Source organism: Euleptes europaea, chromosome 4 (assembly GCF_029931775.1).
Source record: "Euleptes europaea isolate rEulEur1 chromosome 4, rEulEur1.hap1, whole genome shotgun sequence".
In the NCBI taxonomy this organism is placed as follows: Eukaryota; Metazoa; Chordata; class Lepidosauria; order Squamata; family Sphaerodactylidae; genus Euleptes; species Euleptes europaea.
This window is the reverse complement of record NC_079315.1, coordinates 38,813,370-38,839,042: the sequence shown is the minus strand read 5'-3', so window position 1 is coordinate 38,839,042 and position 25,673 is coordinate 38,813,370. Positions and strand designations below refer to the sequence as shown.

The following is a 25,673-nucleotide window of genomic DNA, read 5'->3' as shown; positions in this document are numbered from 1 at the left end:
TATACTGATTCAGACCATTGGTCTAGCAAGGTCAATATTGTCTGACTTGTGGTGGCTCTCTAAGGTCTCAAATAGAGGTCTTTCATATCACCTGCCGATGCATTTAACTGGAAATGCTGAGGATTGAACCTGGAATCTTCCGCATGCAAAGCAGATGCTCTTCCACTGAGCCATAATCCCTCCCAGTGCTCTATCATCCATGTTTAAGGAATTGATGATATAGCCTTGGATTTTACTCCAAGAGTGTTGATGAGGGATTATTCCAACAATGTGCTTCTTCACAAGAGCTGGAAGGGAAGAGATCAAAATATATTGTACAGCTTGGTTCAATGTCTAGGTTGGTGGGAATTCAAATATACAGTTCCCAGAAAATTAGATGTTACAAAACACTTCAAGTAAAATATTTATCAGTATATGAAAATTAAATGTCTTTTGTTTTATAAAAATAGTTCATTTTAAAGACTGCATTTTAAAAGCCTCTGCAATCATGAATAAATTGTTTGGTGGAACACTTCTTTTGTTTCCATGCAATATGATGGCTGGTGGAAATAAAATAGTTACCTCGGTAGTTAAAAAACAGTATTATTTCTACAGAGGTGTTTGATCAAACAGTGTCTTAACTACTCTGTTAAAAATGTGACATTCTTCATGAGTGCATTAGGTTGGATGCTTCACATTTCTAGTACTGCAATTAGTGCTGAAATGGCTGTAATTGGGTTCTAAAGTTAACAGCCCATTAAGGTGACTGAAATAAGTTCTCCTCTTGGTGTTATTACTCCGCTTATTTGGCACTGGAGTCAATATGCACTATACATTGGTTTACATCTTCAAGGTCTTCTTTGCTATCTGAAGGACTAGACATTTTATGGGTTTTCTTTGTAAAATATCATTTAAGAAACATTCTCTTCAGAAGGTTAACAAGAAACCCCTAAATTACAGAGTGCTCGCTGGGCTACAATTGTATCTCAAATATTCACCCTCATATCCAGGGATAATGAGTAGTATATTGTCAATAGAAAAGACTAATCACAAAATGTAGATCTCCATCTCAAATGTTTACAACCATGAGGTTGTAAGCAGCTGCAAGACCAATGCCCAATTTATCACACCCTTCCTTCCTCAGTCTCATTTATCTGTCATGCTTGACCTTCCAATCCTAGCTACTACCAGACATGGAAAGGCTGAGTACAAAAAAAGCTGTGCTCTTGTTACTTCCTGCTCAAACATCTACAAAAGTTACCAGATGTTTTGCAAAACCACTTAGATCCTTGCAAAGATTCTGCAGCCAAATTGCACAGGCAAAAGAAGGCTAATAATTTTAGAGTAAATGTAAAAACATAACAGCCTTCCAAACTTCCAAGCACCCCATGAATACTCTGTATTTCTGTGCTTTTGCAACTTCCGGGCACCCGTTTATAAAGGAAACAATTAAGAAAGGAAATTCCCTTTCCGCTTTGTGGGTACTATGGTTGGGGAAAATGTAGTATATTCTTGAATATTACCTATATAAAAATGATACTAAGGGATACAATGGGCCCTAAATATCTTATTTGGTTTTGTTATCTATCAACAACTTAGCTAAAAGCATGGTAATACTACTGCATTTGTACATGTGTAATGTCTTTGGATAACACATTTCATAAATATATGAACTTCATAAAGATATCCTGCCATGTTTCTCTGTTATCCAATGAAACGTATTATCCAAAGCAATATTTGTGGAATATTATGGAGTACACCTGACAGAAATTTCCCATGTAAATGGTTCTCCTTTTTGATAGTATGTTTGAAAAAAATACTATCATAGCCCTTCCATTCTTTGCAAAGAGAAAACTTTATGTGCCTTTTTCTTGCTCAGAATCTGACTATTCAGTGCAACAGTGATACTAGCAGTGCATTCTTGAGAGGAATGACTGCGCTCATCTTTGGAGGCAACGTGGCTGCGCTGCCTCCAAAGGAGGTTTTGGCACTGCCGAAACCTCCCGGCAGCATAAAAAATCCATGCAACCCTTCATAGTGTTGCACAGAAGATACGCCACCTAAAAAGGTGGTGTATCTCACAAAAATAAAAAGGGGGATTCCTGGCCCAAAAGGGCTTAGGAGGCTGCCTAACAGCAGCTCTTCCCCCAGCTCGGCACCGGAACACCTCCTGGGATGCTGGCGCAGACCTTACAGTGTTCCAATGACAGCGGAAGGCCCCGTCGGCGTCCTGGGGCGGCGCTGCCATGGCAGCACCCCGCGATCAGCGTCCAGGCCTTCCTGCCAGTGTTCGGGCAATTTACGCTGACATACGTTGTCTGGACGCCGGCATGGGGGCCCAGATGCCGTCGCAGCGTCTCTCTGGCCTCCTAAGGGTGTTCACCCTTAGAGCTCAGGAATACGCTGTTAGTAATGAAAACCTTTGTATAAATGCAGAATCAAACTAAGCTGGAAAAGATTTCATGGCAGATTACTGACCAGCAGACTTGCACTGTTCGTACAGTGCAATTTACAACCCAGTTAAGTCAAAATTGTACGATCAATCCTACTGACTTCCATGAAACCAACGCTACAACAGTAAGTATATTTGGTAGTAAATGTCAATACATCCAGTGGGGTATACTTCCAAGTAAAGAACTGCTTTGTGTCACACAAGGGTCTTTAGTAAGCCCAATGGAATTTGTGACTTAAAAAAACTGAATATGATAACATACATCTAAATGGTTTTTTAAAAAAAATTCTTTTCACTTGCAAAAATAGTTTGCAATGGGGATTTGGTAACTGAGAAAAATGTATTCTAGTTTATTTGGGCTCAAAGAAATAAAGACACAGTTGTATTTCCCTGATTGAGTGTATGTAAGATATAAGTGTTTTCAAAAGTCTATTTGTTATAGATTCTATTTTTAGGTGTACCACCATAAAAGTCTTCAGCATACCTCTGAAATTATGATGTGTGAAAAGACCTAAAGTATAATTTAAACTGGTTGTGGATCACACAGAATGTTTGGTTTCCCACATCAAATTGTTTGCTAACTTCTGCCTAACAGATCTACCAGCTAAGAACAGACACTGTGAGACCCAGCCTGGTCCATTTCAACTGAGCAAGATACAGTAACTTGTGGTGGTCTGGTTCCGAGGCGTCCAATTTATGCCTTCCCTTCTCGTGAATATGAAGAGGTTAAGCAAAAACAGTAGCAATGAAGTAATGTATCTATCCTCATAACCTGTTCCTAATTTTGGGACACTTATTAAAATGTTTTTATCCAATGGGTTGGATCGAGACTACAGTTTCGATCAGCAGAACAGGCATTTCTTTTCTGCCTGCTCAAACTGTGGCCTACTGATCTCCAAATGTTGCTCCTGAAAGATAGGGGCCCCTAAGAAATGACATGAGTGGGGTCTGCAGTAGGCAGTGGGAATTGGTGGAAATTTCCAGTTTCGTCTGGATCCAACCCACAATGTTTGATTTCTTTCTTTTTTTTAATCCATAAATATGGAATGAATATGTTAGCCTGATGTGGACCAACTCTGGCAAATTCCATTGATATTATATTATTATTTTGGATTTAAAAGGTACACTTAAGAAAAATCTAAAACGTTTAAACTAAACTATTTCAGAACGGATGTAGCATAACTGAAATATGATATAATTTCAGGGCTCTGTAACCAAACAGGCCCTTATTAATTTTAAAAATTGGAAGAAGTCTGATTTCCACTTAATCTGGGTGCATAATGGCCATCTGACCGAATGGGGATTTCCACACATGCAGAGAACAAAACACAGCTACATGTATAATTAAACCATCCACCAATCATGGTTGCTGTGCTTCCTGAATTAATTTCAATGAGGCTTGTCCAGACGTTCAGTGGTGCACTTCATCAATATTATCATGCATGTCAAGTATTAGTAAGATACTTAACAGATTCCCACATAAAATGGTGAAACATTTTATTGATCGTCACCATCTGCTTTAACACACATTTGAAAAGGGAATCTTTTTGCATTTATTTTTCCATTAATTTAAATAAGAGCACAACTTGGAAAACTGAATAAAGTAGAAACTGAATGTAACAGAAGTTATAGGCTCAGTGTATATGTGTATGCATTCAACATTTAAGCCGCCTATGCTGAAACTGTTCTCATATTATGGCCTACTTGAGATGTTTGTCTGAAGGAATGGGAGTCCTAGAATGCATCATAGACACACCATGACTTTGTACATACAGAAATCTAATGGAAGGTCCACTGCATATTTTATAAGCACACAGAAAACATCTGGTGGTACTAATGAAATTTACTATCAAGCCATCCGTTACAAATATATAAGGTGTGTTTATAAAGTTTGTATACTATTACAGATGCTGGGAAACAGTGCAAAAATTAACTAATAAAAGGCTTTTCTGATTACCAAAATCTGATGCTACCTGTATGTGCTCATTCTAGATGAAACTTAGGTCTGACTTTCTTAAACACATTAACACAAACATTTAGAAAATCAATAAATACAGTATTTACTGACCTGTCTCTGCTTCTCCTTGAGGGGAAGGCAGCATTGCAGCCCGCTACTGTGCAGACATGCATCTCCTTTAAATGAACATTCCTATAGTGGAGCTTCACACTGTAGGAACTCTTGAAACTCTTCTTGCAAACATAGCAGATCTTGGGATCTGGACTTGAGCACAGATCACCTTCTGGGGAGAATTTCTGGGGGCTGCTGTAGTTGAATGTGGAAGTGAAACTTTCATGGAGGGCAGCCATACTAGCACTACCTCCATTGTAAAGTCCGTATTGGCTCATGCAAAACATATCATAAGTAGGATCTGTAAATTCTTCCTTAATTTTAATTTCATCCTGCTGTGAAGCTTCATTGTGGTTTTCATCTGGCCTGTTGTGGTTCATCATAGACCTGTTATTTCTCTCATGCATCATGTGCTCATCCCCTTCCATGGATTCCTCACAAAGTTTTGGTTCTGAAGATTCTGACTCATTTTCATAGTCTCTCTCATGATCTTGGTCTTCTGATGTCATGCTATCTGCTCTTCTTAGTTCTGTCCTGGAAATGCACCGTCTTCCATTTTTTGAGAAGTCTTTCACAGACAATCCTGGGCTCATTTCTTCCTGAGAATTACAGTGATTGTCATGACCAACATCATTAGCAATACTTCTGTTATCATTAACGTCCTCGTCTTCATCATCGAACTCATCAGCAGTGTCAATAACTTCTTTCTCTATTTTCACAGGCATGCTTGACTTTCTTGGTTTTTTCTTAGGGGCAAGGTCAGTATTTGTCTCATGGGTAGGCATCACCAACGCTGGCAGGGTTGATTCTGAAGAAGGAAGGGGAGGCTGCTCTATTGTACTAGCCACTGGCATTAAAGGACTGGTAGATAATGAGGTTGGAGGACTCACCATCTCACCAGGTGTAAGTAAACTTCTGTAAAAAGGAGGAACAGGCTGTACAGTCTTTAAAGCTGGAAACACTAGTTGACTAGGTAGAGGATTTTGTAGCACAGGGTCTAATGGGGGAGTGGTAAAACCCATTGGAGGTCGACCAGGACTTGTTAATGTAAGGTTAGATTTTGTACTTGCTATAACAGGGGTAGCAGCACCAGATGTAGCACGGATAAGGTCTTTGTCTCGATTGTTCCTTAGCATGGGCATATGAAGTCGGGGGTTAGGATTAGCACTGTGACGGTTGCGACTTCTAAGTGAGCTGAAGACCATGTTACAACCTTCAATAGTACATCTATGTTTGATCTTAAGATGGACTGCATTGTAGTGGATTTTGAGGGTACCCTTGTCATAAAAAGTCTTGCCGCACGCATTACAGAAAACTCTGCCTTTCCGTGATGCTGACCCCATCCTCCTCATTCTGTGAATTCTGAAAGAGCTCTTTGTATGTTCGGGTTTGGATAAATCACTGACAGGGGTAGATGTCTGTACTGGAGACACGGAAGCTGGCTCAGTTTTGGGCTCTACGTTTGTGATGCTGGTCAAGGCATTCCTGTTGGAGTTCTGCTCGTTCTTGAAAGGTGCTGGGGATTCTTCAGATTCACTGCTTTCATTATATTCATTCTGGGTTGAAAGGTTTGGTTCACGCAGTCTCAGCATTGGCTGTTCCAGCAGAAGACCGTTCGGAGGCAAACCCAACAGTGGAGCAGAAACTGGATTTATATACTGAAATGGAAGCAGGAATGCTAGGCTGTTCGGGATGTTTTCAAAATGATGAATGCTGGAAGGGTTGCTGTTCTCCAGATGAGCCAGAAGACTCGGGCTCCTGGTTCGATTATTGCTTTCAATAAAAGTCCTTATATCTGAGTCTGTCTTTGAAGATGGCACAGCCACAGCCTGCCCTTCTTTTTCTTGAATTGCCATCAGCTCCACAATGGATTTGGTTTCTCCAAACCTCAGAAATTGCTGAAGGGTAATAATCTCTTCTTCCCTGGACATGATGGCCCAGCGGTCCAGCACTTTGCCTGCAGCATCCTAGAGGCATTATCAAAGGAACAACAAAGACAAACACAAAAGAAGAAAACCTTATTGATTCTGCATAATTATTGACTTCGATTGAAAGTGTTGTGCTGACTGCTCATCAAAACGCTAAGCTCAAAAAAACTACATGCAAACATCACAATGCTAGGAGTCAGCCCACAAAGCAAACTTTGCTGCCATGCAAATGTTGTAATTAGAGTCATACTTAAAGAAACGGATTGGTTTAATAATGTCAAAGCAAACAAAAAATGTAGACTGCTGGGGCTTTGTGATCTAAAATGCCTTCAATAATGCCATGTGAACAACACAGATCTATGTACTATGTAACTGTCTAGCATTTATTAGAATGAGACGTGAACCTTTGCTGGGGATCAAGCTGCAAATGCAAAGAACTGTACCTTAAACCTTATTAAATACCAGGACAATGGGAAACATTTAAATAAATATACTTAGCAGTATGCGATTCAGATAAAATACAGATGAATGAAACTGTGAGGATCTTCAAAAAATAAAATGAATAGTTAGGCATTAGGAATGACTTGGGTAGAAATTAAAAGGGCCAGCATAAAATATTGATATGTTCAAATTTATTTTTTCCCTTCCAGAATAATATTTAAAACTGAATTTAATGCCAGCTCACATCAAAAGATTTAGCAAATCCCAGTGTTTTGATTGATGGAACTGCTCTGTTACAGGCAATTGATTGTTATCCTGTCATCTGAGTTTGTTTAGACTTAAAATATGATGGCTTTTTGCCATTCTTTAATAAACCCTGCAAATATAAAGGCTCAGTGCTGTAAGGATAATTGGAGCAACCCAAGACAGCACTATAAACGAATTTCTTATGCAAAAAGTGTATCTTTATTTGTATATAATTGTATATATTTTGCACTTTTTCACTATAAAATTCACTTTTTGCATAAGAAATTTGTTTATAGTGCTGTCTTGGGTTGCTCCAATTCTTTAATAAACGACAGTTGCAAATACGTTTCAAATGTAAACATTTCATAGTTGCAGATAGCATAAATGTAAAAAAAAACATTGTCTCTTAACATTGCCTTCTGATAGCAAGGGGGAAATCCAGAGAGAATACACATCAGTAATCACTAGACTATCTGTTGTTAAATATACATTAAAAAGCATTTCATACTTTCATTTTTGCTAGTAAGTATGAGATTTGCCTGGAGGTAGGACTTAAAAATTCTGCACTGTAATGTCAAACTCTCTGCTGTGGTATGTACAGATAAGAAAGCATTAGAATGTTTAGGTAATAAATACATCACTTCAGTGGCAACTTTTCTAGTTAGGCTAATGCCAAGCACCTTGCCACCTTTGTGGTTCACCAGCAGAGAATGGCCTTAGAAACTGCTGCAGAGATGGCTAGCTATTTCTTTTTGCCTTTGCTAAGTAGGGCACCAGCAAAAAGTCTCACAACTTTTACTCTAGCAGAAATACAATCTTCACCCCTAGGACTTAGCAGAAAGAGGAGTAGAAATGAATGCATAACTATGTCATCTTTCAGTTACAAAACAGAGTAAAATCCTCAGATAACCCATTCTTAATTTCAAGAAACCAAGGCAACATAATATGATGATGGCCAGCAGTTTAGATGGCCTTAGAGTTCCCAGCTGCCCGCTAGTAGCAGGCAATCACCTGCTGATTCCTGCGGCTGCCTGCTGACACTCAGCTGCTTGGCAGGTGGAAGCAGGCTGGCGGAAAGGGGGGGAATGATCTGCACCACCACCCCGCATGATGACGTCACTTTTGTGATATGCGGAAGCGTCTGCATTGAACCGGGGGGACTCTGTAGCACTCTCTCCAAAAATAATTGGGGGCAAGTGCTAGAGCGTCCCCCAGTGCAATGCTGGAGCTTCCGCATAGCCCCCGAAGTGACATAACTGTGCGGAGGAGTGGATCACCCCCTGGATCACTGCCCCCTGTATCAGCCTACCAAAATCTCCTGCCGGTTGCAAATAGGGACATGGCAACCCTAGATGGCCTTAAAAGGGGATTAAGGAAATTCAGGGAGGACAGATCTATCACCAGCCACATTATATGATAGCTACATGGAACATCTATGTTCAAAGGCCATATACCTCTGAGGAGGCTTGTTGCCTTCAGGCCTTGCTGATGGACTTTCTAGATATGGAAACAAAATGTGTGGAAACTAGGCAGACTCCTGGACTACTATGGCAAAGTGCTTTTTATGTCCACAATTTAACTTCAGTATAAATCTTGCACATCTAATGATATAATGATGATGATGATAATAATATTTATTTGCGGCTATTTTCCAGATAAAACAGAAGCTAAACTTATAGGGAATAAATTTACAGACAGGGCTAACACGATACTCTAAGGCGATGTATCTTAAATGCAACCAAGCAGTATTTTGTGACCTGAGTGGTGATTGGGGAATTATCTCCCAACAGGAACATTTTAGTCCATTCACTCTCTCCACCAGCGCCCATTTCCCCAATGAGAGGTTCAATAATGTTGAAGAGGGCTGTCTTATAAATAATCATGATACAAAATTGACTTATTTTGGTTGTAATGCTATGAAAAATTAACATGGAGGTAATTTTCACTGAAATCAATTTACTTCTTAGTAATTCAAAACCAAGGTTGCAATCAAGGAAATTTCAGGTTGATTCTAACAAAGTATATTTTCCCTTGCTCCTTCCCCAATGCCCCATCTTGCCCTGAAGGAATACATGTGAAGAATATTAAACCAGTATGCAAAATTCGACTGCATTCCTATGTAACGTTTTTCATGTGTGTCGCTCCAGAGATATTTCCCTGTGAAAGAAAAAACGTGTTGGGATCGGTGTTCAGACCTGTATGAAATCATACTTTACAATATTATATAATTGTCGCACATCACTTTATTTGAGTGGCCATCTTTGGATCTGTCAATGCACAGCAGTCTTCAAACTCCTCCCTTTCCCATATGAATGCCAGTACATCTCAGGCCAGCCTTGCAAACTTCCTGTGGCTATGCACCCCAATTTTATGCATATTTACTTAGAAATAAGTCCCACTGTGTTGAATGAGCCATAATTCCAAGTAAATGTGCACAAGATTGCCATTTTAGACCTACAGTAAGCTTTCAATACGTTACCAAGCTGACCACAATCTTGCCCACTGTGTAAGGAGAGCTAATGCACAGCCCTATCCCCATTCATCTCTCAATATGTCCCTTGCTAGACACATTGAGAGATGAATGGGGATAGGGTTGTGCATTGGCTCTCCTTACACAGGCGGCAAGGTTATGGTCACTTGGTAACCTACTGAAAGCTTACTGTAGGTCTTCTTGGTACACATTTCTACGGTTTCCTATAACTTGCTGAAAGGTTACACCTGTTTCAAGGTATAAAAGCATTTTAAACTTTCATTCAAGGGTTCCCAATCTTTTTGAGCCTGCAGGCACCTCTGGAATTCTGACACTGAGTGGTGGGCACAATCACAAAATGGCTGCCAAAGAAGGTGGAGCCAATCATAAAATGGCTGCCGAAGGACCACAATATGTCAGTGAGTGTGTTATACATAACTTTAATAGTAATGATTCGATATTTCAGGCAGAAACACTAACACCACATTGCTGACTTCTGAAGACAAAAGTCCTCAGGAGGCCAGGAAGGGGCTGCGCCAGTGTTGGGGCCCCCACGCCGGCGTCGGGGCCATAAGTGGCTCCAACGCTGGCAGGAAGGCCCGGATGCCAGTCTCCTGGTGCTGCCGTGGCAGCGCCACCCCAGGATGCCGACAGGGCCTTCTACCGGCGTCCCACCAGCAAAATGTCCTGCGCCGACGTTCTGGGGGACATTCCGGCATCCCCAAGGCATGCCGAAGGGAGGAGCTGCCTTTCAGCCCAGCACACCAGCGAGAATGGCAGTGCTGTACCTGCTTTTTATCAGGCGCAGCCTTGCTGTTCTCTATAGGGCGAAAAGCCCCAATTAAAATTTAAAAGCCTTTAAAAGGCCTTTTTTGAGCTTTAGGAGGCACCACAGCGGAATCGGCTGTAACAGGATGCCTTGTAATCTGTACAGCCAATTGGAAGCCCTGCTGGACAAATGCTGTCTAGCCCCTCCCACTTTCAAAAAGCACTTGGTAGACACCAGGAAACATGTCAGCATGCACTATGTCATCAACAAGAAACACATTGGGGACCTCTGCGTTAATTGATCATGAATAAAGAGGGGAACCTTACCTATATGCCACTGCATTTTTCAAAAAGTTTCAGCCATTCATCCATGCTACATATTGTTTGAGATTTGACAAAATTATTTTTATTAATAGTTGATTATATAGTCATCAGTGGAAAATGAAAGATCTTTGAAAACTTCAAAAATAGCCCCCATTTTGCTTTATTGTGTCTAATTTGTGACTGGACATTTTCTAGCATTGCAGAAAACTGAGTCAGGTTTGATATAGTTCATATAATATAGCAAATATGCATGGAATATAATCAAAGCTCACTTATCACATAGCACTAGCTTTATGAAACTAGGGAGGTTGTTAGAATTCAGAACCTGATAAAGGGGGAATAGGAATATAATTTTAAGATTAAAAAGCTATATGAAACAAAGACAACCATCCCTTTGGACTGTGTTATAAACTAGCCTTGGATTCCATTGTGTATTATAGTACTTGGCTTGAGGTTCACATTGTTTCAGACATGTAACTGATTTCTTGTTTCTCTTGTGATCTTCCCCCAATGCCATTAAATTTTATCAACATTTACATTTTTCATTACAAAAGGTTCCAATTCATATTATTTCCTTCAGCTCATTACAGAATAAGGCAATCCTCCTGTGACAAGGCATACAACCTTGTCGGTGAGCCCATAAGACCAGCAAACATCTCGAAGGAACGTCTCTGCTTCTACGGCATTCTGATTTTCTACAGATGGGTTTCTCCCTTCTGATTTCAGAAAAAGGAGGACTCTGAAAATCTCTAAACAAAATAAGATTAACCTCCTAGATTACAGGATTTATAACCTTAAATGATTCTTTTCCCTCCGTCTTAACACACACAGATTTTTCTCCTCTATTTATAGCTGTATGAACAAATATTTGTGGATCCATGGGCAGACACAGACTCAAAAATATATATACTTATTGTTAGGTCAGTGAAACAGCATCCCAGTTAATCATCGTATACTCTTCTTTTGATATTTGCTGACCTACAGGTTAGGATAAGATGGGATAGGGCATGTTAGGATACATCTTGTCCTAACCTAAGAAAAAAGATGAGGTCAGACGATTATCACAGAAAATACAAATGGGATTAGATTGGAAGTTCTCTCATGCCATGATTCAGTATAAGTTTTAGCAGTATAATTGGGGATGGGGGTTGTCCTGTGGTCAGAGATGGAAAAATTGGAGGTATGATTTCCTGAGGGCTTCTGAGCTTCATGAATCTACAGTAGGAATGCATATTAACTCTGTTGAAGAGACATAGCCTTTTCCCAAGCAAACTTCCCTTTCATGAGCTTTTGTTCCAAAATGTTTTAAATTAGATTTTTCCCCTCTTAATGAAGAATTGAAAATATTCTATGATATATACCACCGTTAGCCAACTGCTCATTATTATATATCTACGTATATTTCCAGGTCTATTTTTATCTCTCTAATTTACTTCTTGGCAAAGCTAACTAAGGTAAATGTAAGGTAAATGCAAGTAACTGTGAAGTCAGAGAACATGGAAACTCAAATTAATAAAAGGGTAGGAAAAAATCTTCAAAAATTATAATTCTGGGAATCACTTGGGGAATTTTTTAAATCATTATTGTGAGAATTTCTGAGAAGTACTTAAAATTATTTGGGCAGCATTTATTTATTTAAACAACTATGTATAACTTATTCCTTTGTGGATATCAGAATGGTAATAGAAATGTAATGTTCAGAAGGTGTATATCATACACAGAAAGCATATTCCAAGAATTATTTACAACCTTTTTATACTCCCCTTACTCCAGGTAGCGCAGTACAGCACACATGGTCCTCTTCTCTTCCCTTTTATACTTACAAAAATCCTGTGAGGTGCATTAGACTGAGAGAGAATGATTGAATCAGTGTCACCCTGTAAGGATCCCCCCCCCCACATACTCATTATGTCCTCACAGCTACCGGGGATTTGAACCTGGGTCTCCTAGCCCAGCACTTAAGCCACTGCACCACACTGGCTCTCAATTTAGCCAAACAAGCATGTCTGTCATGCTGTACTACTCATAATCATGCTCTACTCATAATCCTTTCTTTTAAGGGTATACTTTTTCCAAGATAGTGTCAAGATGCATTTTCAAGAAGAGGTTTGTAAAGAAGTAAAGGGCATACAGAACTCTACTCTGTGCCTGAATCACACCAGACCCTAAAGACACGTTTGCTCTATTGCAGAGCTCTACCTAGGGCGAAAACGCATGGTCGCTTTAGCCTCCTTTATTCCCTGTTTCAGCCAGGATTCAGCCAGGATCGAACGCATGAGTTTTGCCGAACGTGCGTTCGATCCTGGCTGAATCCTGGCTGAAACAGGGAATAAAGGAGGCTAAAGCGACCATGCGTTTTTGCCCCTAATGTTAATGTTCTAAAATTACTTTGCTCTGTTGTTCAAGAGCATCTCCTTACAGCCAAGTGATGTTTTAAACGGTTGCTCTGCAGTAAAATCTATAGCCTACACTCTTTCCAGGTGACCATGATGTAGATGCAGCACTCCCCAGAAAACATACTGAGGAACTTTTCCAGGTAAGCAGTGTGATTTTATTCAGAATAAACCAGCATAAACAAATAAAATGGACAGCCACCTGCCCCCCCAACATGTCCCCAGTCTTTCATAGCAGCTTGCCTAGATCTACCTTTGTGGGGTGAGGTACTTGGAACTATTCCATATCTTGGTAGTCTGGAGCTATAACAAAACATGAAGTGGATTTCTGAATATTACACATGACATTTGGGCACATCTATTCTCAGTAGCTATTCTGAGGACATTATAAAGTTGCAGTGTATATATTCAGTACAGAATATGGACAGTGACTCACAGGAGCGACTGATGTTTTCAGAAAGTGTCTGTATTGGGAAAATCTGTTGACTGGTTTAACTATGGCTGTTTACTAATCAGCCAACATGTTGCATGCTTTGCATCCTTGTGTGGTCAGTTACCTATTATCTGATTTGGTGGAATCTAGATCACAGCCTGGTGATTACTGTACCAACATTCCCCGACAGCTGACATCCATTCAGCTTTCCTGGTTTTTAATATACCTTTTCTGTGATTTATCTTGTTCCAGCCATGTCTCCTTCAGACTAGTTCCCATATGTACAAAACATTGTTGCGCAATAAGTTTCTGAACAGGAACACACCCAACCAATTTACACAAATAAGGACAAGGGAACCTTGGAGGCTGTAGAATTGACCAAAGAAGACAAGGAATGGGGAGAGAAAGCAAAGTTAAAAGAGCAATACATTCAAATCAATATGTGACACAGAATCAAAGTAGACTTTTAATGACCACAGATCTCTAGGACTTTTCTTGTAAATCATACTCTAGCTGCGTAGATTCTATCTAGCAAACTGCCTACATGTTGGCTCTGTGCTGAGTTTAAAAGGCACAATCTACCAGATTCCCAATTAATACCACTAATTCAGGATATGGATTTTCTCTAGAGGTCTCTGGTAATTCTCATTCTGATATGAATCTTCCCTGTTCCATAAGCTCCGGTCTACCTTAAATCTCCATAATAATTACTCTCTTTACAACATTCTGAATGCTTGGCCCTGAAGGACTGTGGTATAATGAGGTGAAGCATTTGCAACAAATTATATGAAAATGCACAAAGTGAAATGAACGTGTCTCTCTTGATTAAATGAAGTTTGGGCGCAGAGAGAAAAGTTAGAAAATACATGACAACAAAGAGAATAAGTTGGGCAGTGCAAGTCTGCATGAATTTTACGAGGCAGGTTTTACTTTACCATGGACATTTTTTATCCCAAATCAGGAGCCAACTAGCAGCAGGCTAACCAACTGGGAAATGAAGAAATGTGCTCCCTTAATTCCTATTGAAGGACTGGACCAATTATTTAGAAAATGCCCTAATCATGTTAGTAGTAGGTCTGTATGCAGAAATACCTTCAAATTAGAACAGTTACTCCTACAACTTGAGCAGAATAATGTGCCCTGCCATGGTTCCGGAGACTTAGAGTAGGGTAGATGAATAAGTGGATATGCACATGCACACAATGGGTCAACTGCACAAGTGAACTGCATCTTCAAATGCATATAAATGTGTATAAAATGTCTTCCCACAGCATAGGCTTATTCAAGGTTCTGGCTCAGATTGTTGGAGGGTTTGAAAAAGATCTGCTGCAATTTCACAAATGGCAGTGGCCACAAGAATAAGCTCGGGGTGGTGTTCACAAAATCGGTGCTGCTGTTCAATCCCCACTTGATCATAATCTTGCTAGCATCCTCCAAGCTCCCATATGTGGAAAGTCCACTTTGTGTCTTAACTGGGTATCTCTGTAGTTAATCTATTACCTTCCAATACATTGCACTTATGTTCTCCTGCCATTTTCTGTTTGTGAGAGAAAAATTAGACTAGTTCTGATTTGAATCTGCAGTTCTATGTGAGGTCTATAGCTAGATTGGAGTCTAGTAGCATCTTAGAGACCAACAGGATCTTTGGGGTATGAAGTTTTGAAAGTCAAAGCTCCCTTCATCAGATACCTCTTGAAAACCCATACCCAGAAAATCCTGTTGGTCTCTCAGGTGCTACTGAACTTGAATCTAGCTGTTCTACTGCATACCAATACCCTCTGAAACTATCTGAGGTCTATGTGATTGTAATCTAACAAAATACAATAGCTGAACAAAACTTCAGGGTGAGTTCAAATTAATTTTCCCCACTTCACAGTGTGTGTATGTGTGTGTGGGGAGGGGGGTCCACATGGAGGTTTGTCTTGTCATAGGTTCAACAGATTTGCTGACTACAGGTAAATTTGACCCTAACAATCCTCGCCCTTGAAGACTGGTGTTACCTTACAATCAAAGGGATTTATGGGATCAGCTGTTACATGGATGTCCATCACAAAGTGAATCCAGATGGTACAGTAAGGCTGCAGGTGACTAGAAGACTTTTTAATGTAGCATGTCCTCCCAGATTTGTATAAAATACGCCAATACACTGCATGCTTTCTTTAAAAACTCAACTTTGCAGAAATAATATGGTAACACACATGTATAGATATTCTCACTTGGCTGGAGAAGGGAAGGGAAACTCCCGCCAACTCCAGCAAATTAGTTTGCTCTCTATGGAAATCAGTTCAAAATAATCCTAATTTATATGATAAGGTAGGGCTGTCGATTCGGTTTGGCCCGAACCGAAAAACAGCCGAATTTCCCCTGATTCGGCGGTTTTTAGTTCGGGATGAACCGAACTCAAAAATGGCGGGAACACGGGGGAGCTGAATTCAGCAAGTTCGGGAGTTCACGAATAAATTCGGCAAATTCGGGACGCAGCAGCATAACCGTCAGTAAGCAGCATTCTCCCCCGGCCAATCAGTGGCCAAACTGGGTCTTCTTCTGGCCAATCAGTCAGGATTGAGTACTGGAGGAATCAGCTGCTGCGCGGCCCGGCCGGGGAGAGAAAGAGAGAGAAATCCTCGTGGGGGGGTGAGTGTGCACATTCGCTCCTTTCCATGGCTGCAGGGGGCGCATTTTGGGGGGTAGAGACCCCAAACTTTCAGCAGAGCTTCAGACGAGCCTTCTTAAGAGACCCCCCAAGTTTTGTAAACATTGGGTCAGGGGGTCCCGAGATATGGGCTCCACCCCTTTTCCCTCCCCCCTTTTCCATTTCCGTGGCTGCAGGGGGCGCTTTTTTGGGGTGCAGCCCCCAAACTTTCAGCATAGCTTCAGACAAGCCTTCTTAAGAGACCCCCCAAGTTTTGTAAAGATGGGTTCAATGGGAGCAGAAATATGGGCTCCCCCCTTTTCTCTTTCCGTGGCTGCAGGGGGCGCATTTTTGGGGGTGCAGCCCCCAAACATTCAACATAGCTTCAGATGAGACTTCTTAAAAGACCCCCCAAGTTTTGTAAACATTGGGTCAAAGGGTCCTGAGATATGGGCTTTCCCCTTTTCCCTATTGGGATGAATGGATCACCCGATCCTGTATGCATCTCCACAGTGGCAAATCCAAGGCAAAACCTCCCGTGCTTAAATAGAATCGTATTGGATTACCCAGTCCTCCCAGCCCCTCCTGATGGAACAGAAGACAGCCACAGTAAGACCCCTTTGGGGGCTTTAATCTATAATTTTTCTCCTCTGTGTGTGTGTGTGTGGGGAAGCAGAGTGTGTGTGTGGGGGGAGGGAGGGAGCAGTTTCTGTGGGTGGGGGGGGAAGCCAAAGGGGGCTTTCGCCTGTTCTGCCTGGGGTGTGTGTGCCCCCTCGAGTCTCTCTCTCCCTGGTTTGAGGGGGGCTTCAGTTGTGTGTCCTCAGGTTTTCCCTCATTCATAAGATCGGTTAGGTCTATTTTAATGCTTGCTCAAAACTGGTTTTCAAATGGTGACTTAAAGAATGCATTTTCCTGGTCCCGAGTCCGATGCAAAAGGGGAAATTCCACCCCCTCCTGCTCATTATGCATAGTTAGCTGCCTCTGTCCCTTTCCATGGTTTGCAAACTCCCAGGTGTCAGGTGTTGCTTTGCATGGTTGCAAACATGTTGCTTTGCATGGTTGTGTTGCTTTGCAGTTGTGTTGCTTTGCAGTTGTGTTGCTTTGCAAACTTCTTCGCACCTGCCCCGCCCTTGCCCTGCCCATTATGCATAGCTAGCTGCCTGGTCTAGAGTAGGTTCAAACAACTCCTGAAGCTTCTGTTTCTCAGTAATGAGAGTCTGAACCTTTTTCATCACTTGAAACTGATGGGCAATTCTTCAATCTTCCCCTTAAGCATTAGGGCATCTGGATGGATATGGATATTTGGCTAGAAGCAACAGCAAGGAGCACAAAATGGCTCATGTACAATATGGAAACATACAACAAAGTTGTGCATATATGGATATCCTCCCGCAAATTCACGGAGAAGAAGGATTTAAAATATAAATAAATAGGTATAGGTATGCAGCCTGGACCAAAAATCTGTTACTGGGAGTCCCAATCATATACATAAATAGAGGCAATATGAAGGATAACAGCAATGGTTTGTAAATCCATTCCACCTACTGGAGGATGATTGGAATAACAGTGAGACTGGGACATTGATGTCATCCTTATGGCTCATGTAGGATGATATTTTAGCAAGAAGCTACCCTCAAAATGCGCGATCAAGTCCCTGAATATGTTTTCTATTACTGAAGATGTCTTCTTGGGCTTCCAAATTCCAAATGGAAGTTGAAAATTTGATCCTGGAGATTATTCTTGGAAGTTTCAGGGAAAGAATGCATCCTTATCTTTCTAAGCCCTGAAGGAGGATTGCTAGGGGCATCTCTGTGAGTGATGTAGTGAGCTCATGTGGTGCATTCTATGGGTCAAAAATCTTATCATTTTTGGAAGCTAAAGATGTAATCTGAGGCTGAACCCTCCTTGTCCTTGGACTTCTTGGGAGGACTAAGCATTGACTACTTCTTCTCAGATCTCAACCATTTGTGGATTATTTTAGCTTTCAGTTTTGAAATTGACTGGTCAGAAGGCAGCAAAGCCAAATCCTACAGAGCAGCATGAGCTTTGCCATCTCTCTGGTCAGAATTGAGTGGCTTAGCTGCTGTAGCATTAAAAGGGATTCCATTCTACATCTAGGAGAGACAAGAAAAGGAGTAGAGAGAACAGAGAATACATTGGCATGACATTACTAAATACCAATACAAATAATGTTAGCTAATTGAAAAGGGCTTCAGCTGAGCAATTCTGAGACCAAAGTCCTCAGAATGAAAAAACTTCTGCCATCTTTGTACACAGACACATGAAGGAAAGCTGAAAATAGTCAACAAGGACTTGTCCCAAAAGCTACTAACAGGGCCCACAATCCAGAGATCCATACCAAGGCTTTCACAGTCACATCCAATATTTTCATTGAAAAGTGCAGTTATGTACTGGAACTGGCATACGGGTGGCAGCAGAATATAGAGTGATTTCTGTACAATATGAAAATGAAGCTTCTACATCTTGCATCTTCACACCACCTTTTTGATTGTTTACTCACAGGCGCTCACAGAGAAACACAACAAATCTTGCCTGGGAATGGTGTGTGTGTGTGCCTGCTAGTGATGAATGCATGATGCAGAAGGAAAGCAGCAGGGTATAGAGATGACAAAAAATGAGCAGGAGAAATTAGTGAAATATTAAAATTCTATGAATCATACATTGAGTTATCTCTCTGCACATATCACAGGTCTTGAAATGCAAATGAAAAGTGGGAGAAAAATATGTTGTGGCGTTCAAGGTAATAATAACTGTGCCTGCATGACTTAAGTCCCAGTAGTCCTGACTTTGTAGGCAGCCCACTTCTCTACATTAACAGTAGTCATTCGGAGAGCAGCAAACGTGCCATTAGAAGCACTTTTACAAGTGTATATTCATCCACCAATTAGCTTAATGTGGCCGCTTTCTGCATATTTTCTATCCAGGCCTGCACAAATCTTATTAATATTTCCCCCTAGCGCTTTGACAGATTACCTTGTCATTATGCATCCTGGAGCCTTTTAAACAATATGGATAAACTACTGTTTGCGAGGTTAATGACAATTATCCCCTAATTACTGCATAAGTCACTCAGTCCACTTTATCTCATAGGCAGGGTTTCTGCTCTGTGTATCTGCTATTGTGTCACCGTAAATGAATCTTGTACGACCATGTTTATCTGTTGTTGACTTGTAAATTACACTGGCAGAAAAGTGAACAAATTACTGGGTATCATCACTTAAATACTGCTTCTGATTTTTTAAAAGGGAAAATTGCAGTGCTTGGATTTCCCCCACCTCCCAAGTCCTACAAACTAAAAACAAAACAAACAAAACAAAATCTCTTTCTAATGATCGTATATCAATTTCTGTCTACTAATAGGACAAGATTTGGTAGGAGGTTCCAGAAAAGATCGAGGCAAACAACAGAGGGATTAAAAAGCTGTTGTAACAGTAATTCTATTATTAATTTCTGGCAGCTATCTCTATTATATTTAATGGACAGAATGGAGGCTCACAAGGGGTCCCATCGCAGGAATTTTCAGTTTTCAGTGCCTGGGCTGTGCTCCAGAACATCTGAGGCAAGAAGTTAATGCACTTGTATGGATATCTTCTGGAAAAGAGCAATTTGTCACTGACTCTCCCTCTCCCTGATTTTTCCTTTTGCAGTTTGCTCTGATGGTTGCCTGCAAAGGGATGTTGCCGCACCATGACTAGTAGTGGAAGGAGCCACTGATGCCAACAGACCTTGGTTTAGCTGCTAGTTTGTTGACAGCAAAACAAATATATATGAGAGGCACAGAGTTTACTGCAGTCATTGAAGACTATGATGCCAGGGGCTAGTAATGCTGGCACTTAATGGAGCCAGCAACGTCATGGTCTCAGGATAGAACCTACCCAGGGCTAGCTGTGACGGCTGTAGAAGAGCCTTTCTCTACCATAGAGAAAATAACAGTAGGCAGCATCCCTGCTCTTTTCCCTTAGATTTTGATCCTTTTCTCCTTTTGTTTTGTATTTTGCTTTTATTGTGGCTGTTTTCCCCTACTTGGATTGTGATTGTTTATACATTTTAAAACAAACAAACAAATAAATAAAACATTGGCCCTTGCAATTGGCAGGTGGCGTGAAATCTCTAGCCCTGACCTGGATGGCCCAGCTAGCCTTATCTTGTCAGATCTCAGAAGCTAAGCAGGATTGGCCCTGCTTAGTATTTGGATGGGAGACCGCCAAGGAATTCCAGAGTGCTATCCAGAGGCAGGCAATGGCAAACCACCTCTGAGTATCTCTTGCCTTGAAAACCTTATGGCAGCTTGACGGCACTTTACACACACATACAGATATGGATCCTGACTTTTTGCCCTTGCCTGATTAGCAGATCAGCATCCTCTACTTGCTGTAATTTAGGTTGCAGCTGCCAACTGTTCCAGCCTCTAGTTTGGGGGAGAGGGTCAGTAACATTTTATAATTCAACAAAAAAGAGCATAACAAAAAATAATCTACATTTCTGATAACTGACAGGTTGACTAATAATCCATACAGTTTCCATACCCCAAACACTGGTGAGTCCTTCATTATGAAGTGGTACACCCAAGGTCTCATAATGAGTAATAAATATGCATGGAAGCACCCTGTATGATTGTTTTAGTGCATTGGCATATCTCTACACATGGTTCACACTTGGATTACTGGCAACTACTCATCTCTATCATTTTCCTTTCTGTAAACCATCTCCAATAATCCTGTTAGTTCCATAAAAAATTTTCCCTTCTCATACTTCACATTCTTGCAACTTACCGACCCTGCCAATATACCTTAACTTAATGATTTCATTCGAGTCCAGAAGCAAAGAACAGTACAATTTTCCAGGGTGTAAGGCTTTGTTAGTGAAAGTTTACTTCACCATTTGTATCTGCAAAATGAGCTTGGACTCGCAAATGATTATACCCTGGCAAATTCTGTTGGTTTTCAAGGTGTTGCTGGACTCAAACTTTGTTCTAGCTACTACTGACTAATATGGCTGCCCACCTGAACTTAGTTCATTGCCTTTTTACAAGAGCCATATTGTATTCTGTACTGAGCCACATTTGGCTCTGGAACTACAGGTTGCTGTAGAGTAGAACTGTACAAGAAACCATCACTATGCCATGGGCCCTTTCTTCACCTCTGAGCCAATGCAGTCAGCATCTTCAGAATATGGTGTTAAGGGGCTGTGCTTCTGGAATGGGGGAAGTAGGGGTCTTAGTACATTTAATAAGATTCAACAACACAAGGATTAAGTAACAGTAGGAAGTAAATTGAAGCAACTGAAACTGCTAGGGAAAGCATTCTTAATTATGATTTTCAGATATTGTCATGTGTCCTACCACTCTACTGAGCGAAGTTTAATCTTAAGTGGCTCTTTCGCCAGCCTACATACCACTATGAACATAGGTCTAACTTTGGCTAAATTTTTAAGCAAAATTATTGATCATCAATGGGATTGGAAGTCAACCCAGATCCAGAAACCAGAACAATATTAATCCTAAACACACTTATTAGAGGATAAGTACTACAAAGCCAGATCTTGTCAGATCTTGGAAGCTACGCAGGGCTGGCCTGGTCAGTATTTCGATAGGAGACCACCAAGGAATAACAGGTTTGCTAAGCAGAGGTAGGCAATGGCAAGGCCCCTCTGAATGTCTCTTGCCTTGAAAACCCTATGGGGTTGTCATAAGTTGGCTGCAATGTGATGGCAAAAAGCAAAAACAAAAAACACATAGCACAAGGCACTTAATTGCGGAATGAACGTGTTTAGGATATCATTGTAAGAAAATTAGATATCCAATGGATATGGAACACAATACTAATTGAGTTATACAGATGCTTGTATTGCACTGATCCCCTAGTGTGAGTTGCTGCACCCAGATGCAATGGAGGTTCATAAGTAAGCAAACAGTTTAACTACTCATGGCCTACAATTTCCTGTGTGTTGTGTGTGATAAGTGCCATCAAGTCACTTCCGACTCATGGCAACCCTATGAATCAATGTCCTCCAAAATTTCCCAGAGACTGTCAAATAGTGACAGACAACCTGAAAACAAAAGGCATGGGACTGTAGCCAGCTTGGCAAGCATGGCTGTCTCCAGGATCTTGAATTAGCCTCTACTCTGGGCCAAGAGAGTAGTTTAGGTAGATTACGCTAAGGAGAAAAGGAAAGTGCTGTCATCTTCAAGTGCCATACACTTCTGTGCTAATGCCACCTAGTTAACCGATAAGCATTAGATCTGAAGAAAGGTCTCAATGTGAAGTGGCTAATAAGGATGTGCTGAAACCTGCCATTCTTTGTTAAATCACTGTTCCAGGAGATACAGTGATAGGTAACAGAATGACAGTCACAGAGATTATAGCCCTCTTCCTATATATAATACAGGAGTAATCAGGACTTCTCCATAAAACTAAAAATGATAACACTGCCTGTCTGCTAAGAAGTAGTATGTCCTTTTAGTCTTTGGTTTCTTCAGTTGCCAGTCTCCATTGGCAAGCGGAAAGGGCAATTTTCCAGCTAATTGGATTTTCTAGTTAAATTGGTCACATATATAGCCTTGTCCGTTGGAAAACAGTATAAATACAAAACCACAATAATGGATATTTCAATCAGGTCTGTTGCATAGTGTAGCAAAGACCAACTCACCCATATGTACTTAGGAAGATTTGCAGACGACTGGTTACCAGTTATTGTTCTGCCCAGAGATCATATTTGTCTTCTGTAGATCGTCTATATTGCTGAGATTCTACTAAAATTCAGATCTTCCTCTGAATGTATCATGAGGAACTGCAGTGAATTCTCATACAAAATGTAATGGCATATGTTCCTATAATGCATAACCTTGCATATAATACTGTAAATAACTGAAGGACATGTTTTAAAATTTATGTTAAAATTTGACCCACAGCAAGGATATAAAATGCCCTGAGGTGTGAAGAAGAGAGAGGAAGAGTTGGTTTTTTATATGCCGACTTTCTCTACCACTTAAGGAAGAATCAAATCGGCTTACAATCACCTTCCCTTCCCCTCCCCACAACAGACACCCTGCGAGGTAAGTGGGGCCGAGAGAGCTCGAAGAGAGCTGTGACTAGCCCAAAGACACCCAGCTGGCTTCATATATAGGAGTGGGGAAACCAACCCAGTTCACCAACTTAGCATCCACCGCTCATGTGACGGAGTGGGGAATCAAACGCAGTTCTCCAGACTGGAGTCCACCGCTCCAGCCCACCGCTCTTAACCACACCATGCTGGTATTAGAGATTACTTTTAATCCTTAAAAGTTACAAAGAATAGCATCACTCTGTTTAAATCTTCAAAGTTCTGTGTGTTACAGTTAAGAAAGGTGAGGGTTATGTTTCTTTGTTTGTTTTTATAAACTGTGGATTTGGTTAGTGGTTAGATCATTAAGTGCACAGCAAAGATATTTTAGCCTATGTTAACTGTGGTATACACTCTTCTTCACCAATGTTATGACTAAGTCCTTTTTTAAAAAAAAGAGAAGGGGGATAATCTGAAATGAAACAACAATCCGGACTAGGATGAATGCATATATACAATACCTCTCCTCATAACTTCAGGATACATTGGAAGACTGAGCTGCAGCAAAATGGGGGGAAGGGGATTAAAATCCAAAATCTGTTAAAATAAGAAAAGCCAACAACCACAACAGGGACAACTGAAAAACCTATAAAATAAACACTGTCTCAAGGACTAGAACCCTAATTTTATTGACCTTTGCATTTAATGGTTGTCTACTCAATGCAAACTCAACATAATATCCACTGGGAAAGAGAAAAAACAACAGTGATGCCACTCGAGTTCCTTTCCCTCCTATGTTTGTTGAAATAAAGTAATCAAGACTTGAGTGAGCAAGTGGTTAAAAACATACTTTTCAAGAAAGAAAAATGCAATAATTTGGAGAATGTATTTTAAAGTCATTAACCTTATTCTCTTTTAAAATGTGGAGTTTCTCTGGCCTTTGACCTTTGCTAACAGCAGAGTAAAATTGCATGACAGAGACAAGTGTTGTGTTGGACCAGCAGGCTGGGCCACGTCAAGTGATGGTAAGGGTAAGCACCTGGCAAGAATGGATAACAAACAAACAATTAATTGGAGCAAGAGCTAAAAGGAATTGTTACTGGCCACACAGAAAGGATACTTATTAACTGAAGACCCAGTGTGTTTCATCTGAGCTGTGTTGGGTTTTTGTTGAACAGCTTTTGATGATCTCTGAGCCCTTAGCTCATTTTGGACGCTTTGCTTTTACTGAACCACTTCAAGAAAAAAAATCAAGTGGTTTAATGAGCTGCTATAATTCCGTTAGTAAAAAAACCTTAGTTTAATGCAGCATGAGGCAGTGTATAGCAACACAAGGGAAGGCATCAGCAGGGAAACAATCAGTCTTTTCATACTTCCAGATTCTGATGGGGTTCAGAAGTGCCATGTTTGCCCCTTAGTCTGGGAAGAAAAAACCAAAAACTGGACTAGTGCATAAAATGTAAGAAAGGCTTGTGGTTCTGGTTGGGTGGTCTAAAAGTTGCCATTGACCCAAAGGAAATGTTTGGAAATCAAACTTGTAAAATAAGTCCTAAGAGAAAAAAGACAACAAATGTTGGATTCGTTAGTGCATCCCTCTTTCCCTTGTTTATACAAGCCTCATTTCACCAGCTTCCTTCATGAACTCTCCAGAGAAAATGGACTCCTTGCACAGGTCTCATTAAGACTTGCAGAAATTGTGCCTTTTATTTGGTTTTGCTAGGGACACTTTACATCTTAGGACAAGTATGCATCTTTGATCTACAGCCAGTTCAAAAGCAGAGTGGCACTTTGCATGAACAGGCCCAGCAGGTGGTAAAGATAGAGGTAAGCAGGAAAGTAATTTTAAATTCAAAATGTGTATGCCCTTAATAACAAGCCTGATGGTTCATAGCATTAGTTGTATGAAAATATTCTGCTGTGCAAGTTGAATAGCATGATATTTCGACATGCTGCTGCCTTAAATTTTTTTAACGATTATCCTGACACTTAGGCTCAAATGACAGGTAACAGTAGAAAACTCACGTGACTATAAAAAGGGGGATAGAGGATTCCAATTTTAAGAGAAAAAAGATATAAAATAAAAGAGTGTCAGACAGAGTGGGGATTCCTGTCCTGCAAAGAGTACTTGGTACAGCATTGGTAGTCAACTAGCCTTACCATTTGCACCGTGGCAGCAGGAAATCTCCCAGCCCAGCTCTCAGCCCCACACCTTTGATATTTTGAGTAACGGGAGAAAAATGGAGGGGATAATGGTATCAGTGGTAAGGACTACAGAGACTGGGGGTATTCTTAAAACATCACCTGGAAATGTCCATGAACCATCACCTAGAAGTGATATCACATGTTCCATGCTGCTCTAGTATTTCCCCCACTCTCTATGGTAAAGATGACAGGGATTGAGGAAATTCCTAGTGTGTCACTCGGAAGTGATGTCACATTCCTCTGAAACTCAACCCTCCCCAGGAGACACCCTCCAA

General features: G+C 40.8%; 1 protein-coding gene across 4 annotated transcripts in view; it reads right to left on the bottom strand.

Moving 5' to 3' along the window:
- Window positions 1–25,673, bottom strand: part of BNC2 (basonuclin 2) — a 473,229-nt gene that overhangs the window by 20,077 nt on the left and 427,479 nt on the right. For all 4 annotated transcript variants that reach the window (XR_008933277.1, XM_056848070.1, XM_056848069.1 and 1 more), the window contains one exon: window positions 4,500–6,466. Coding sequence is in view for 3 of the 4 variants with exons in the window: in XM_056848070.1 (XP_056704048.1) it covers window positions 4,500–6,466 (1,967 nt within the window). In the remaining variant the exon portion in view is untranslated. The remainder of the gene's footprint in view (window positions 1–4,499; window positions 6,467–25,673) is intronic.